Source organism: Malurus melanocephalus, unplaced genomic scaffold, assembly GCF_030028575.1.
Source record: "Malurus melanocephalus ecotype Western Australia unplaced genomic scaffold, MMel_1.1 scaffold_453, whole genome shotgun sequence".
Lineage (NCBI taxonomy): Eukaryota > Metazoa > Chordata > Aves > Passeriformes > Maluridae > Malurus > Malurus melanocephalus.
The window spans coordinates 553,269-570,345 of record NW_026623685.1 but is presented as its reverse complement, the minus strand read 5'-3'; the positions used below and the strand labels follow the sequence as shown (position 1 = coordinate 570,345).

General features: G+C 42.2%; 2 protein-coding genes across 4 annotated transcripts in view; one reads left to right on the top strand and one right to left on the bottom strand.

Annotated features, from left to right (window-relative positions):
- The window catches only part of LOC130581983 (uncharacterized), a 2,520-nt gene extending 1,801 nt beyond the window's left edge, over positions 1-719 (bottom strand). Inside the window, exon 1 of the mRNA XM_057380421.1 lies at positions 275-719. Within this exon, the coding sequence (XP_057236404.1) occupies positions 275-719 (445 nt within the window). The remainder of the gene's footprint in view (positions 1-274) is intronic.
- Positions 720-785: 66 nt separating this feature from the next.
- On the top strand, positions 786-16,091 carry CSNK1D (casein kinase 1 delta). Of its 3 annotated transcripts, XM_057380412.1 has the most exons (10): positions 786-861; positions 4,964-5,074; positions 5,517-5,665; positions 6,138-6,366; positions 6,757-6,927; positions 8,405-8,553; positions 9,129-9,300; positions 9,612-9,751; positions 12,057-12,123; positions 13,956-14,019. In XM_057380412.1, exons 1-9 carry the CDS (start codon positions 786-788, stop codon positions 12,087-12,089), a joined length of 1,230 nt encoding a protein of 409 aa, XP_057236395.1. In that variant the 3' UTR covers positions 12,090-12,123; positions 13,956-14,019. The 3 variants fall into 3 exon arrangements, with proteins under 3 accessions (XP_057236395.1, XP_057236394.1, XP_057236396.1); XM_057380411.1 differs by lacking the exon at positions 12,057-12,123 and having other exon boundaries at positions 13,956-16,091; XM_057380413.1 differs by lacking the exon at positions 12,057-12,123 and having other exon boundaries at positions 4,964-5,098; positions 13,956-16,091.
- The last annotated feature ends 986 nt before the right edge of the window (positions 16,092-17,077 follow it).

Sequence of the window (17,077 nt, the reverse complement as noted above, 5' to 3'; positions counted from 1 at the left end):
CCTTAAACCACACCCCTTTCCCACCAAACCACACCCCTTCTATGTAAATCATGCCACTCCCCACAAACCACACTCCGTTCCCTTCAAACCACACCTCTTTCCTCCAAACCGCGCCCATTTCTTGTTAAACCAAACCCCTTTCCCTTAACAACGCCCCCTTAGCCCAAATACACACCCTGTCCAAAGCCACGCCCCCTCCATGGGGTATGTGTCATCCATATTAACGAGCCCATCATGCATATTAATAAGCCCCTCATGCACATGGGTCACTCACTGTAGCCCATGCCCTGCAGGAAGTACTTGATGGCCTCGGTCAGCCGGTGATCGACGGCCGCGGGCACGACGGCGACACGCGTACCCGGAAGGCTGCGGGCCTCGTTCGCCGCCCGGCGGGCGGCTGCCGCGACACGGGAGACAACGGCGCGCGGCTCCTCCCGAGCCGAACGCTGGGAGCCCGGAGACGCGGCGGAGGTGGAGCCGCATCTGCGCCTCGCTCGCCGTACACCCGTCTCTGCGGCAGCGCGCTCCGCCCCCGGCGCTGGGGAAGTGAGGTCACGCAGTATGGCGGCTCGGGGCCGGACGGGCTGAGTGGCCGGTGGTGTCGGGAATCCGTGTCCATCCTGCTCAGGAGCTGCGGTGACGGTGCCGTCTGTCTCGCTAGTGGCGAGCGGCGAGACCAAAGCCGCGATGGCATCCGGAACCGCAGGACTGTGAGGCATCAAAACGAGAGCAAGCAGGCCGGGCAGACCGACAGAACCTGGTCGCGGACGAGCCGAGCTACCGCCATGGAGCTGAGGGTTGGGAACCGGTACCGGCTGGGCCGCAAGATCGGGAGCGGTTCCTTCGGGGATATCTATCTGGGTAAGGACWATGAGTCGCTGGGGTTTTAGCTGGCCGTTTCGTCACTCTGGAGAACATGGGAGGCCTAGGCGGCTCGGGCAACTACCGGGGCTACGGGCTCAGCAGCATTAATTAAATATTTCTTTGACATCGTGTCCTGCTGACTTGCACAGTGCGGAAAAGGGAAATTCTGCTTTCCTCGGCTGCCTCTTTTCGCTGTTTTCTGGTGACCTTGGGCACCGTTTGCGTCTGTAAAATGGGCATAAGGGTAAAAATCGCCTCGTTTAAAAAGAAGGGGGAAAAGAAACCCCAAACACGTAAATCCTGAAAACACCACGACACGGTCGGGAAAACGTTCTGGGTAAGCAACGTGTACCGGGGTTAAATATCGCTGCGGTGGACTGGGAAAAATTGCTGTCGGACGGTTATTTATTTCTCCTGTCAGGCCTAAAAAAAATTGCACGACTACAGGCGATCGGGTTGCCGTAAAAAAAAAAAAAATCTTCAGTTCCTTCGCATCTCATAGTTCGGGTAATCCTGTTCCTCGAGTGTCGCCTAATAGCGATCGCTATGCAAAGGTAAAACGTATGGGGTTGGATTTGTYTTTGTTAGTCCATTATTATAATTCTAATGGAATAGCCTACTGCTAACACTTATGACAAGTGCAAATAGCGGGTACCACAAATTTTGAAAGTGGGTATTTTTAAAGCACGTATTCTGCAACCTCTCGAGCATACTAGGCGGTTTAAATCCAAGGAATTACGACTGTTACGTCCTGTCCTGTAGACGCGAGTACTCTGCTTTTGAAAATTGTGTCAACTTAGAAACGCAAATCAAGAGGGGGGTGAAGGTGAAACTCGCTGGGGCTAAGGTTCATTAATTGCACACTTGCGGAAGATAAAAATAGCATCACTTGCTAACTTACGCGATATGTTTGGCGATGCACGCAGTATGTATGAGAGGCAGGGGTTTTTTTTTCTAGACAGCAGCGCTTCATCTTGCGATGCACACCTGGCATTCCAAAATAATTCGTTAGCTAGAGCTGCTCATCTGCAGATAATGAAATAGCGGTTATCCGCAGTTCATATGCCTAATGAAAACCCCCGTTTCTAACTGAAGGTATGCACTTGTCTACAGACAGGACATTATTCTTCCTCCCTGCGGCGTGTGTATAGAAGATTGAAGATGTGACGGAGATTGTGGTAAAGCTTGTGTAGAAATCCTCGTTAGCTTCCCTTAGGATTTTGAGGGGCAATTAAGACGGCAGTTAAAATCTGAAAAATCTTAGGTAATTTGCAAAATCTTGACTACCACTCAGGTTAATCGGTTTACGTTATAGTATTAACCTGAAGTGCAAGTAAAACAAATGCATGCAGCTCACACCGGTAAGGTTGCGCAGAAGGTAATAGTTCTCTGTTATTATTATTAGCGTGTGCGTTAATGTTGTGCTGAATTTTGTGTGATAAATCCTCTGGGTGTTAGCTTTTTTTTTTTTTAATTTCTAAGTAACCGTCGTGAATTTATGTTTAGGGCTTACTGCAAATGTCATGCCTGAGCGGGTAACAAGCACAGAAGAACGTAAATGGAAGACCGGCTGGCAGCTTGGGTTTATTTTCCCAGGGGAAATTACTGTCTATTTGAGAACCTAATCCTTTGGTGGAGTCCCATTTGTCTGCCTACCGTTCTCTGGTGGAATGGGCATTAGAAAATCGTGCTTTTAGTGATAATGAAATGTGGTCGATTTTTTAAAAAAGTTCCGTTTCCCATCAGTTGTTCAGACTGTATAGTAGATGTAAGTGTCTTAAAATAACTTCTGAAGTATTTCGGAAGTCATTGTTTATTTTTAAGCACACGTGTCTTCTGATAGGCCTTGGTGAATTTGTAGATCACTTCGGTGTACGTACCCATCACAGTTTTATGCTTTGAAAAGGAAGGTTTGATCATTTTTGTGTCTTTCCAGTCCCCAGGTTTTGTTTTAAAGGCGGTTACGAGGCTGTTCCAGAGTAGTGGGGAGGGACTTCCTCGCCTTCCCACCCTTTTTCTTTTCCCCTACTTCAGAATAAGGAGGCCACAATACCRTTAGTAGGGCAGTACCTTCATATTTTTTCCTTTTCTCCTTTGTACCTCAAAATTTGTTCTCTGGAATGGGGGTCTGTGGAGCAGGATTTTAAAATGTAAGGCGCTACTGTAAATAAATGAGCGTGACTAAATTAAAGGAAATACGATTCAGTAATGTACCTAAGTGACCTTCCAGAGCAAGATACAAAAAAAAAGGTTTATAAATAGATATTTGACATGGTTACAAAGGTGGATGGGAGCAAGGGAATCAGAGCAAGCATTTGTTTTGTTGCCCACACCACAAGGTGGAGCGGGAATGAGTCGTGAAAACGCTGCGGCCACAGCATTTTCACAGTTTCTTTCTGTGACCAAAGTAACAGTCCAGGGTTCTGTCACCTGTTGCAGCAGATAAAAAAGAGTTGCGTGAGACAGATCTACATACAGCCTTACTTTTCTTTTGAGACTTCCAGTTGATCACGTTGAATCGTACGTAGTGTGTCTAGAGTGAGCTTCAGACGTTTTRTACATTTTTAAGGTGCATTGTGAAATGCCTAACAAATAGCTGCTGGTCCACTCAGAACGACTAGGTATTGTGGCAACGCCACCTCGATACCCACCTCTGCATGCAAATGGAAAGACATTTTATTAAGCTAAAAAAAAATGCATGGTCTCACGTTAGCTTGAGACAATTCCGTGCCATTCCTGGCAAACTGAAATGTCCATTTTGAGGTGTGGGAATTTAGCATATCCTTGTAGCCCTAGTTACCCTGTCTTTGTGGTAGAAAGCCTGTAAAGCGCTGAAGTAGCTCCCTAATCACACGAGTGGGATTTCACAATTATGAAATTTAGATCGATGCACGGTTACAGTTAAACATAAACATACGGGAAAATTAGGCAGGCAGAAAAACACGTAATTATGCGTGCGTACGAGCATTACAGARCTGACAGGTATAGATGAGAGAAATGGGAAATAATACGCGGTAATTAAGAATTGCTTATGCAAGGAATGACAAGACCTTTTGATCACTGAAAAGCGTTAACGGAAAGTGAGATAGGATAAAAGCATACCTAGTCCTGATAATGGGAAAGGTAACCACAAAAAGATGGTTTGCTGTTAAAAAAAAAAAAAAAAAAANAAAAAAAAAAAAAAAATAAAAGCCACAAAAAGCTCACCACCGAGACAGCTGTTGAACTTCAAGTTAGGCTTTTAAAAGTGGGAATCCGGTCAAAAGGTAGGTGATACACAGTTCACATGATCCTGAACCGTAAGGATTCAGAAAATGCAGAAAAAAGAAAGCCAAATTCTGAGGGTGCAGATACTTGGCAATGTGTCTGTGAAGTGTCACACATTTCCCATTGCCATTTCCTTTTTTCACATTGTTCTTAAGTTGCTTGGCTGTGAGATCCTGTGTTTTCTCGACTGTTTATTTTGAAGAATGTCAGTTTCTTCCTACGTACTTCGAAACTTTAAAAGTGGACACGAAAGCCGTTTTTCCAGTCACTCAGTTGCTGAAACAAAGATTTCATGAGATTTTAAAAAATGCTTTTTGTAACTGCACATGCTTTATTCTACATAATCTGCCTTCCAACCGTGTAAAATGAGGTACACCCAGAATATGTTGAGATTTAGGGGAGCTGTAATCTCATATTTCCAAGGCATCAGAGAAGGTGATTTGAATTCCTAGCGTTTCTTCCATTGGCAGGGCTGCACATCACGTCTGTAAATGCCGATTCTGAGCGCTTCTGCCGCAAACCAGGAGTGGAAAGATGCCCCCAAGAAGATGCGCTCAGTTTGGTTTTGTTGCTTGGGTATTGTGTTTTGAATGGGGTAGCAGCAATTTTGGCTTCTTGTGCTACAGTGTGTAACAGTTATGTCTTAAAAGCCTAGTCCATTGGAGAGTATCTGTAAGGTTTCAGAAGAATTATCMGATAATCGTGGGTGAAAATACTTAATCGCAGCATGTTTGCCATTGAGAAATAGTTCTTCGATGTTTTGTTTCCACATTGCCAAAGGAAACATGTCCCAAAAGTATTTTGACCAATGTTTAAATTCTTCCGGTTTTAGGAACTGATATTGCTGCCGGAGAAGAGGTTGCGATTAAGTTGGAATGCGTGAAAACCAAGCATCCTCAGCTCCACATCGAGAGTAAAATCTACAAAATGATGCAGGGYGGAGGCAAGCAAATTACTTTCTTTCTTCGTACGTTTTACAGGTTTTGCATCTTTGATGTATCTGCCATCAGGTGGTTCATGTCCAGGATGTCTTTTGACAAACGAGGAGAGGGTGGGAAATGGAGCGGGGTGGGTGAAGAGCAGCGTCTCAGTTCTGCGAGGGTCGTAGAGAGCGGTTCCAAATCTGTGGCTACTGGTGATAATCGATAAGATTCTCCGCAAAGTTTCTCGTGGCTCCGGAATATTAAAATGTGAGGGCTTTGTGCGGCGTGAAAAAAAATTTGGTCCTTTGCCTGAAGTTTGCATAAAGTATTAAGCTTCGCTGTGCAGGGAAACGTTCACGGTAACGCCCATCTTAGAATTCATCTGAAGAGTCTTGAAGATTCACTGTATGAACTGTATAAATTACTTTGTTTTACTGACTAAATTGTTTCTTTTTTTTCTAGTGGGTATTCCCACAATTAAGTGGTGTGGAGCTGAAGGAGACTACAACGTTATGGTGATGGAGTTGTTGGGACCGAGTCTCGAAGATCTCTTCAATTTTTGTTCCAGGAAGTTCAGTCTCAAGACAGTCCTACTGCTCGCTGACCAAATGGTAGGAAACAGCTTTGTCKATCTCAATTTGTTGGGATGTTGAAATTTTTTTTGGTAGATCGTATGCATTTGATTTCTGTAACTTAGAAGTGAATAGGCCATATTATTCAAAAAAAGATTCAAAATCAATTCTGTTTATGTAAATCCAAACTATCCCATCAAAAGCGAATATCAATTCTTCTTTAAAAACTGGACTCGCGCCGTTTGCGAACGAGGTGTCACGCTGCTCAAAGACTAAGAAATTTTCCTGGGAAACTTTTTGGAAACGGATGTAAAACAGATGCAGGTGAAGAGTCACAACGAAGGTTTGTCCATTGTCTTCTAAATTGTGTTCTCTTTGATTCACTTATATTTTACGATGAAGAGGGGTTTTATCTCTTTCTTTGTTAAGATAGAATTGCTACTGTTTTTGTAAGAAAAAGGTGTATGCCTAGTCTCTCGACAATGATTATTTTTTTGTGGTCTGTACTTAGATAAGTCGAATTGAATATATTCACTCTAAGAACTTCATCCATCGAGATGTGAAGCCAGATAACTTCTTAATGGGCCTGGGGAAAAAAGGCAATCTTGTCTACATAATAGACTTTGGACTAGCAAAGAAGTATCGAGACGCTCGAACTCACCAACATATTCCATATCGTGAGAATAAAAACTTAACAGGAACTGCCCGTTATGCCTCCATCAACACTCATCTTGGAATCGGTGAGCCGGGAAAAGCAGTGAATACAAACTTTACAAGTGTCGTGTAATGTAGTAAGTAGATGCGTGTAATTTTAGTGTGAGTGGATGTCTATTTGTGGAGGCGTAGGAGACGGGTCCTATTTTTGGTACTAAGAGCGCGGCGTGCGTGGTCTCGCGTACGTCGACTGGGTGGGATTCAGTCGGTTTGTGATGGTCGGGAATTAGCGCATTTTTTAAAGAATACAGGGATAGTGGGGTTTTTCTTGTGCTACATGAATTTGTCGTGGGCACAATAGCTCTCAGCTGTCTCTTGTGTTTGTAAGGATTTTTTATGCCAATCTTGTTGCAAAGACTTTTGTTTTTCCAGCAGAAAATGAAACCTAATGAGTTCACTTTTTTATGCTGTTGTAGAGCAATCTCGCAGAGATGACTTGGAGTCCTTGGGCTATGTACTGATGTATTTTAACCTGGGCTCCCTCCCCTGGCAGGGACTGAAAGCAGCAACAAAGAGGCAGAAATACGAACGTATCAGTGAAAAGAAAATGTCTACGCCCATTGAGGTTTTGTGTAAAGGATATCCTTGTAAGTTACTCTACTGTGTCGCTAGGTCTACGTGTTCACATTTTAACAGCTCTTCCTCTTTCTTTACATTAAATTTTACCACTCTTTATCACCATCTCTCCCTCCCCTCTCCCCTTACCTTACCCCCTGGGATTTTAATGCATCTGTGGTAAAAATACTACTGAAGACTGAGATCAGACTCTGTTCGTAGAGTATTTCCAGCAATCCCTCATCCCACCTACTGAGGTGCCATTGAGTTGAAGGGTAGTGAGGTTCATCCGATTTGCACCGTGTTTTTTGTGTGCCTGTTGGCCGGATAACTCGTAATGGACAAATACCATTTTAACAAACTGCCCRTTTCTCTGTTTGTGTGGGTACTGTTGTTGCTCAGATGAATTGGAATGCACTGTCGGATGCACCTGTTAGCCACCGCAGTTGTTTCACTCGGGGCTTATCTTCCCGGGTTCGTCTGGTTTGGCCTGCTGACGGATTAGAACTTGTGAGAGGYGTAAGAAGCCTTCCTGTATCCTGGCATCATGCCTCAAAGCAGTTCTGTTTCTCAGTTTGTTATTTACACCAAAACAAGTAATAAGCCATTTTTGAGTCTTGAAAAATGGTATTTAAATCTGTTGTAAAACATAGTAACACTAGCTACCATCAGAGGATTATTTTCATTTCACACAGACTTCCGTCTGTTCTTTCCACCCTCTTGGCTTTAGCAAGTAGGTACAACAGCAAGAGCTATAGTTTTTGTTTGGGTTATATGAAAACTCACCTATTTTGATGTGTTTCAAATGCCCCTTCGTACGTGTTCCTTTACTCTCGTGAACCTTGTGCTTTCTCTGGGGTTGACAGGCGGCAAAGACTAATCAACTTCTCTTGTGCCATTTGTCAGACTTCCCTTCTGTAGTCTAAATGAATGCCTTATTTCATCTGGGAAGATCTAAAGTCAAAAGCTAGTGTTTTGATACTGCTGTTTTCTGTGGTGCACGGAATTCACAGAAAAGTTCGTTTTTTTTTGCTTTGTGAGTAATATTTTGCTTGCTGTTTAAAAGCAAGCATTCAGACTATTGTAAACTTAAGATGTGGCATGATTTACCTGGGAAATTCAATGTGTTTTGTGACATAGCGGATGTGAATCTCTACGTGGATTAGCAAAGAAATGCTATTCCGTGTCCCACAAGAAATCGTGTTCGGTATATTCCAAGAAAATTTTAAACCTTTTCTCCCTCGCCAACTGTCGGTTAAAGAACTACCRTTGGGTCCGCTCTGCTGTTGACAAATGACATCGTTGCCTGCTCTGTGATAGACAAATAATCTGTTTTTCAGGGTCGACATGATAGATGGGTTTCCTTATAGGGTTTCCTTTGGTGGATTTCTAGTACAAGATCATTATTCAGCACATTCCCTCCTTTTCAGGTTTGGGGGTTTTTTGACTCATATTTATGAAAAGCAAATGTGAAGCTGAGGATAAAAGCCAGGTTTTCTGTAATTACAGCTGAATTTGCCACATACTTGAATTTCTGCCGTTCTTTGCGTTTTGATGACAAGCCGGACTACTCCTATCTGAGGCAACTGTTCAGAAACCTCTTCCATCGACAAGGGTTTTCCTATGACTACGTATTTGACTGGAACATGCTGAAATTTGTGAGTAGCGCACATTGGTTTCTAGTGTTTTTAATTTTGGATGGTTTGGTGGCAGTTTTTTGCTACTTTGACAGTTTTGAGTATCTTAACTGATACTATGAGATTGTCTTCCGCTTTTCATCGTGGCCACTCTACTGTATAGGCAAAATGATCAGGAAACGAGGAAAGGCAGGAGATACAGAATCCATGATATAAGGCTTGAATGACAACAAAATTTAAGTTACAAGGTTTTTACCTGGAAGGCTTCTTAGATCAATCCTTTAGAGCACTCACCAAGCTAGGTTGTGGAATTAGTACGTTTTCCTGCCTCGATTTTTAACGCGGGTCATTTGCAATTGTCGACGACGTGTTGGGCTGCCGTAAGGGTACGCGTGCACGTTAGCGTTTTGAAGACTATCCGAGCGGCTGTATGGACAAAATTTATGGAAGCGCTCAAGAAATCTTAACAGAAAACTTAATGCCCTGTCAAACTTCAGTTCACAAGTTGTCCGGTTCTTTCTTTTTGGTATTTTTACACAAACATGTAGTTGTAAACTCAATAATCCCCCAAGTTGTTGACTAGTCTTGACCCGCAGGGTGCGAGCAGGGCGGCAGAAGATGCCGAACGTGAAAGGCGAGAACGAGAGGAAAGATTGAGGCACGCACGAAATCCAGCTGTACGTGGATTGCCCTCCACTGCTTCCGGCAGGCTAAGAGGAACACAAGATGTAGCTCCGCCTACTCCCCTTACCCCAACTTCACATGCTGGTAAGCGAGTGAGTACGTGGGTGGGTGTACCTTGTAGACCACGCTAATGTGCACTTTCTCTCTAGGCAGAGTTTGGCTTCTGGGTTTGTTTTTTTTTTTCCCTTGCTTTTTATTAGATTGAAGGTAATTGCTTACGCTCGTTGCCTGCTTATTGATACTCTGTTTTCTCTGAAGTGTCGAGCAACAGCCTCGATTTCTCATGTTTGGTTCTGAGGAATTTTTATGTGAAAACAGCAGTAGTGTAATTTTTCCAATGGCCATGTTAAAATGGTGTTCCTCTTTGTGAGAATCTAATGCGCTTTTTCTTACAGCCAACACCTCTCCTCGGCCGGTATCTGGTATGGAACGGGAAAGGAAAGTGAGTATGAGATTGCATCGTGGTGCCCCAGTCAATATCTCCTCGTCCGATTTAACAGGCCGACAAGATACCTCTCGCATGTCAACTTCGCAGGTAAAAAAAAAAAAAAAAATCCGTGTATTGAAAAAGAAATGCGGGCGATTTGATAAAGTTAATTTGCTGAAAGAACTTATTCAAATCCCATTCAGCCTAGCCTTGGACACCCCCAAGATTGGGGAGTCCACAGTCTCTCTGGGCAGCCTGTTCCGATGCCTCACCACCCTTATAAGTAAAGAATTTTCTTCCTGATGTGTAAATGTATCCTCCTTCAGGTTACGGTCAGTCAACCTTGTCCTATCAGTACATGCCCTTTCTATATGCCGTGTGAACAAGCCTCTGTTCTTGATGTAAGCCCCCTTTAGGTACTACTTTCAGTTCTCCCTAAAGTCTTCTCCAGGCTGAACAGCCCCAACTCTCTCAGCCTGTTTTCGTAGGAGAGGTGCTCCGGTCCCGTTGTCAACTTAGTGGCTCTTCTCTGGACTCGTTCTAACGTTGTCGATGTTGTTCTTGTGTCGGTGGCCCCAGACCCGGACACAGTACTCCGGGTGGGCTCTCGCGAGGGCAGAATAGAAGACGAGAATCCCCTCTCTCTGGTCGCCGCTCAGTTTTCTTCTGATGCGGCCCGGAGTGCGGTCGGCTTTCTGGACTGCGAGCGCGCGTTGCCGAGTCGCGTTGGGCTTATGATCCGTGAACGCCCCCAAGTCTTTCTCCCCAGAGGTAGTCTTGATCCATTCTCCCCCCAGCCTGTACTTACGCTTGAGGTTGACCTGACCCACGTGCCAGACCTTGCGCTTTACCTTGTTGAACTACGTGGGGCTCACGGAGACCCCCTTCCCAAGCCTATTGAGGTCTCTCTGGATGGCATCCCTTCTCTCCAGCGTGTCGACTGCATCGCACAGTTTGTGGTTGTCAGCAAATTTGCTGAATGTACGATCGATCCCGCTGTCTGCCTTGCTGATGCAGATACTGAATGGCACCAGTCCGAGTGCTGACCCCTGAGGAGCAAACACTCTAACACTAACGGAGTGGAGCCTGTTTTCCTATGTGTGGGAACTATATCTGTAGGAAGTAATGACTGAGGAGGCAGGTGTAACTTTGGAGAGGTTAGAGTGGTGGTGTAAGGAAAGGGCACAATTTCCTCTTTGAATCTATGTACTGTACAGTAATGGGCAGAAGCGGAGAGGTTATTTTGTGTCATTAACCCATCAAGATGGGTTGGGAAAACAGATCCAAGGATGTGAGAGTTTATGCTTCTTTCGGTTTGTCTGAAAAGTAAGAAAACATCTTGAGTGAGTTGGTGTAGTGTTTCAGAGACAGTGATTTTAACAGGAATTAATGTTTAAGGAGAAAACGTGCTTAAAATTAAAACTGCTCGCGTGTAAGAAAAGGCAAAATAGAGGTCTAATCGAAGGTAGTTACCTAGTGAAACAACTTCTGTAATAAGTAGATCCTCTCTCCTGTCTGCCTTTGCATTGATGCTGGATTCATTTCTAAGTGGTGCATTCAGGTCGAATGCAAGCCTAAAGTACAGGTCTGCGTGTGGCCTAGGGTTGTCCGTGGTGGACAGGATCGGTGTCGAATCACACCGGTCATGAAATGGAGCTTCTGCTCTTAAGCTCTCTAGGTGAATTGTTCCTTTGGTCTCCTTTACACGCAATTTTTAAATGTTAAGACACATAGTTAGGGAGGTAATGCACGTTCCAGTAAAAAAATACTTTGAGTCGGTTCTGTCAGTCCACATTGCACAGACTGCATCCTRAAAGCGGTTCATCTCAAGAGTCTAGTTATGGGTGAGTAGTCTTCATTTCCTTTGACGAAAGGGTCAGTCTAACAGCTCGTGGTTACGCAGTAAGTTGTTTAACTTTCTTTTCTTGACTGTCACTTTCGGTACCCGGCAGTCGAAGCTGTGGCAAATTCTATCGGCTACAGAGGTGTTCTCTCCGTATTTGGAAGAAAATATAGAAATGGCTCACAAAGAAATATTTTGCTAAGTCGCTTTGACAGAAGATTTTAGAAGGCTACAGCCAGCACTGGCATTGAATGACTTTAGCGTCGTGCCATACTTCCAATGCTTCCACATTATCCATTTTCTCATCTGCAAATCTTCCTCCACCTATCCATCTCAATAGGCACCATGCTCCGCGTTGTTCTTCCGACCCTGTCRGCTTCCTTTGAGGATTAATGATTTGTTCCTTTTACGTGTTTCTTAATATGATAGAAATGTCTTATAGAAGTCTGAAATCAGATCTTCTCAAAAGATACAGTTGCTGCTGGAAATTCAGGTTGGATTTTTGTTAGACGTCTTTATATGTCGGGGCAGTGGAACTGTTACAAATTGCTGTCTTTTCCCCTACCTCAGAATAGCATTCCTTTCGAACACCATGGCAAGTAGCTGCTCGTCTCCTTTCGTTGGAAGGCAGCACTGGGTGAGTGCTTCTCATTAGACACCGAAACTTTGGATGGGGTGGGGACAAAACTCTTTGTAAGCATCTGGCTTTGCTCCTTCTACTCACGTGATCTCATAGTTGTATCTGGGCCTTCTGGTCAGATGCTTGAGGAAGCACTGATTTTTCTCAAATGTCCTTCCAAAAGCTGAACTATTGCTGCTGTTCCACTTGGACTCTTAAGCAGAATATACAAAAATAGTGACTGAAAAGGTCCCCAAAATGGTTCGAGTATCAACAATAAAATCAAATAACCGAGTCTAAATTTCAGCTGTTTGAGAATTGCATGTCTTTCCAGGGATGTCAATGCAGCAGTATCTCATCCAGTAAAAACCAGTCCCGCTTCAAACTCCTTAAAGCAAAGTACTCATATGAAGAATCAATTGACAGTGTTACTCAAATGAGGCTCTGTCTTGTCTTGTCGTGAATAGAATGTTCTACTACGGCCATATCCATTTTTCACTGTTTTATATTCTCCTCCATGCCTTATGAGCTCTCATTTTAAAATACCCAGATCTGTTCAGTTCTGTATTTAAAAAAAAAAAAAACAACGTTCTGATACTAACATGAGCAGTTGACCATGAGCATTTCGGAGGTCGATTTGCTCAGAGGGATTTGAGTATTAACAAGTCCTTTTCGTTGTTTAGTGCAGTAGAAGTTTCTGCCTTTCTGTGTGCAGCTTTTGGCTTTTTAGTCTGTTCTGCTTTTGGCAATAACAGGTTTTGTATGAGAAATAATAACTTCCAGTTGAACTCTGAACCTTAATGGCTGAAGAATGCTTTTCTTAAGCATTTCAGGAGCTTCTTTGCTTTGCTACTTATTTAAAAAAGGCTGTGAGATTTTTACGTTCCTTAAYGAATTCTGTTGTATGACTCTTGTCTGCTGTCTCACTTACTCTGTAAAGCCTAAGCTTGCATTAATCCCGTATCTCTAGTTGGTGAACAATCCTGCTATTCTTCTGTTTTCTCCTTCTGCTTTTGTGTGCTTGGCTGACTGTGCACAAGCTGCTTCGTGAACAGTTTGTAACATTAAAAAGATCTAACTGTAAGTAGCAGCTTAACGCTTTAAAGACCAGTTATCAGATATTAGAAAAAAAAAAAAAAAAACAAAAAAAAACAACCAAAAAGCAAACCTAAAGGTTTGCATTAAAAAGCCTACGTGCAGGAGATGTGGAGATTCCCGCCTGGGTCATGCCTGCGTTGGTTGGCCTATACCGGGTGCTTCAGTACTTGTAGCCGTTTACAACTGAAATGAATGCTGAATACGGATTCCCAGCTACCTAGATGTTTCTCGCTTCCTAAATTACAGATGTGTATCGTTGTTTTTCCCTTTCGTGGTGAAAGTGGTACTGAAATAGTGCTACACTCTTACTTCAGTAGGTCGAGCTGTGGAAATACATGAAGGATCTTTTAACACGACGTCCCATGGAAATTGAAAAGCGATTGAAAATAATGAATGATTTTACTTTCTTATTAATGTTATTTCAAAATTAATTATCCTATTACTGTGCATTCGTAACGTTTTCATCTGGCTGGTTCTTTCTTCTGCGCATGTTTATGCCCTGTCTGCTTTTGTTCAAAACGTCCCCTCTAGCTGGAAAGGTGAATTTTCCATGTTAAGTTCTAACAAAAAAAGGAAAATAATAGGGAACTTCATGTAGCTACAGGTGGGTGTGAAACACTGTATTGCTTATTGGATTTTAAATTCAGACAATTAAATTTTTGCAATGAATACTTTAAAAGTACCCTGAGAGACGTTTGGATGTTAACCGAAAGGATATGTGCTAACGTTGTCCTTTTTTTTGGCTTCGGTAGATTCCTGCTCGGGTAAATGCCAGCGTTCTCCAGTCTGCTGTGCACCGATGAACATTACTTTGCCGTGGAAGGCAGATAATGCATGGCTGATCTCCCGTGTTACCAGTGGCTTTACTAGCAAAAATACCCTAAACTAGAGTGGAAATCGGAGTTCTCCGCGTGACCTAAAAGGCACTTGGAGGAACGTGCACAGACTCCGGCAGCTGCCGTTACAGGACGCTTTTGCCAGAAACCCAGTGACCTTAAGAGAACCCTGTGGTAACAGGGCTGGAAAAGAAAGATGGTTTACAGAGTTCGCTGCCTGTTATTGGATGGCCATTTCAGTTTTCCTTCCACAGGCGGCAGACTTGACTCCCTTTTTATTATTCTACTGTAACTATAAATCTTTTACTTGGTTTAAGAAAGTTTTTTGTATCATTTTGCTAAGATTATTGGCTTAATTCTCTGTAAAGAACTCTTGCTTTTGTCTGATTTAAAAATGTAGAATATAAACGAACCTGAACTAAAGACAATGACTTGAAATTCTTGTTTAAAAGATTAGTCTGCCAGGGAACATACAAATGAATCAAAACCATCAGATGTTACTTAAATTGTTTACTTTCATGTATTGTCCCATTCCAGGTTGCTTTTCTCGTGAAATTTTAAAGATTGTTAGGAGTTTATTTTACCGTTTGCCATCTTCATTCACACTGGACATTTAACTTTCCGGGTAACGCGAAGGAATTAATGCTCATTCTTTTTCATAAAAGCATACTAAATAACCTGCAGGAGAGTCTTAAGTATAGTAGAGGTTGTAACGATGGATTTCTTTTTTGTAAAGAACGTGAAGGACAAAGTGAAAGATTGGCATTTGAGAGATTTAGGATTAGAAAGCTCATTCTGTCCCTCTGCTTAGTTGGGATGAATGGATACTTGCAAACATTTTTTTTACTGGGAGAATTTTGTTTCTCTGAGGCTGGTTAGCTTGGAGGCTGTTTACAAGTGCAAAATAGACGTTGCTGCTGAATCTTCGGTGATTTTGCATGTTTCATTCAGTATCCACATGTTTATAAATAGGTAAACGCATTGCTTTTGGCCCTCCGTTACGTGCCGAGACTCAAAAGAGAAATTCTGAAACATATAACCTCCCTCCAAAATCAGCAACCTATTCTTCCTGTGAACTCCTGAGAATTTTTACAATTCAGATGCATATCATATTTAATTTTTAACTATGCTTAACCTGAGTATGCCCAGAATCATTAGCTAGGCATGAATGACTCAACATGCTCAGGTTGTTGGTTATGAAATTGGGGAAAATTTTCATATTGCTTGTTACTGTAAGTCGTCTCGTAAAAGTAGGTGTTCCTGTCCTCATGGTACCTGAAACAGTACTGGAACTGTTATGACTGAAATTATGGGAAGGTCTGTATTAGAAATGAAAGTATATACGGCGATTTTGTTTGAACGGTTAGGTATTTTGCAAAATTCCTCCCTGCTCGGAGGCAATTTTTAAAGGTTTATTAGTGTTCAGATTTTTATCGAGAGTAGTTTTTATTGTTTGGGTGTTTACAAGTTCTTTTTTGCCCTCTCAAAAGTCCACATACTCAGTATTACCATTCTTCTTTGGGTGTTTCCATAATCATTAGCTATTTACCTCTGTGTACTCTGGGTCGGACTGGGGAAATGCGTATTTGCGGAGGGTATAGTGGAAAAGCTTGAGAATTGGATTGATTTTGGTAAGTTTGCGTAAGAGAATTATTTCCTCAGTTACTATGAACTTTAGGTATTTTAGGCATGTGCACTACCATTTGAGCAGTTTTACACTTCACTATGCTTTCCTTGTAAATATGTGTGGTTAACAGTGTAATGTTTGAGGGTCTTAAAAAAAGCAGCCTTTTTATTTTCTATGTATGTGGACCATTAGATTGCTGTACTATACTTAAAAGTTGACTGCAGACTTCTAGAATTGTACTCACTTGTGGGCACTTTTTGTCCTTCAGAATAGTTAAATTTCATCATGAAGAAACTAGACTGTCTATATAAACCTGTGTATTGAAAACCAGTATCTCAAAGCACTTCATTTGTACTACCACTGTATTTGTGTACTTTAACAGTTGTGTAAATACATTCATAGTAACTTCTGTTCTTCTTTGGTGTTACTGACTTACTGACTCACAATGAATCCTTAGCCTTTACCTGATGCAACGTTTTTTTTCCCTCTTTTTAAGGGGTCTCTGTACCGGCTTGCAAACTTAYTGTCGGTCGCAAACATTTTAATAGATTGTCTTTGTACCATAACTTTCAGTGAAAGATTTCGGTCGTTTGATAGTTATGATCCTGGGATATGCGGGGAGAAAGAGAAAGGGGCAATTGCTTTGCTTGTGGAAAGCGTACGTTTTTGTCTCTTTAAAGGTAAATGGTTTAGTTTGAATACTGCTTTTTTTTTTTCCCCAGAGGTTTCTCATTTTCTACAAATGCTTTTGCTTATAAAGTAATGCATGGAATTGATAAGGAAGTAAAGTAAGGGAATTAAAATTGGGTAGGTTATCGGAGCTAGGATAAAAACAAGAAAAAGTGAGCTCTACCCACAGTGCCCTGYAAAATAAAATCCTTGCTTTTACTATGTGGTTCTCAAAGGTGCATAATAATCCAAGGGCAGACGCACCTTCGGGAATCCTCTGTGCTTTCTTATTAGCAGGCCTTTAAAAGTTGGAAGGCTATTTTAATTTATTCACATGGTTTTCATTTAGAACATGGATATATGCTTTTCTGTGAAAAATACCACCTGTGCTGCTCTTTTACATGGTCTAGAATGGTTACAGCGTCCTTGAGTTTTTTGTGGTACAAGTATTTTAAAACCAATTTAAAGTAAATCCTCTGCTTTAAGAGAGATACTAAAACATTTGAGTCCATATGGACCATGTTAATTTCATGAAAATATTTGAAATACCCCTTGGAGGTAGAAAGTAGAACTTATCATTTATTCTCCGGTGGGGAAAAATACCGTAAGCATGCATCTTAGGCATGTTTTTCAATGAGACTCAAGAGTCTTCTGCTATTTCAGAAGTTTAAACACTAATATCTGGATACACGTATTCTTTGATTCAGCGTTTTACTGTGAAAGATTTTAAACTGTTGAAAGA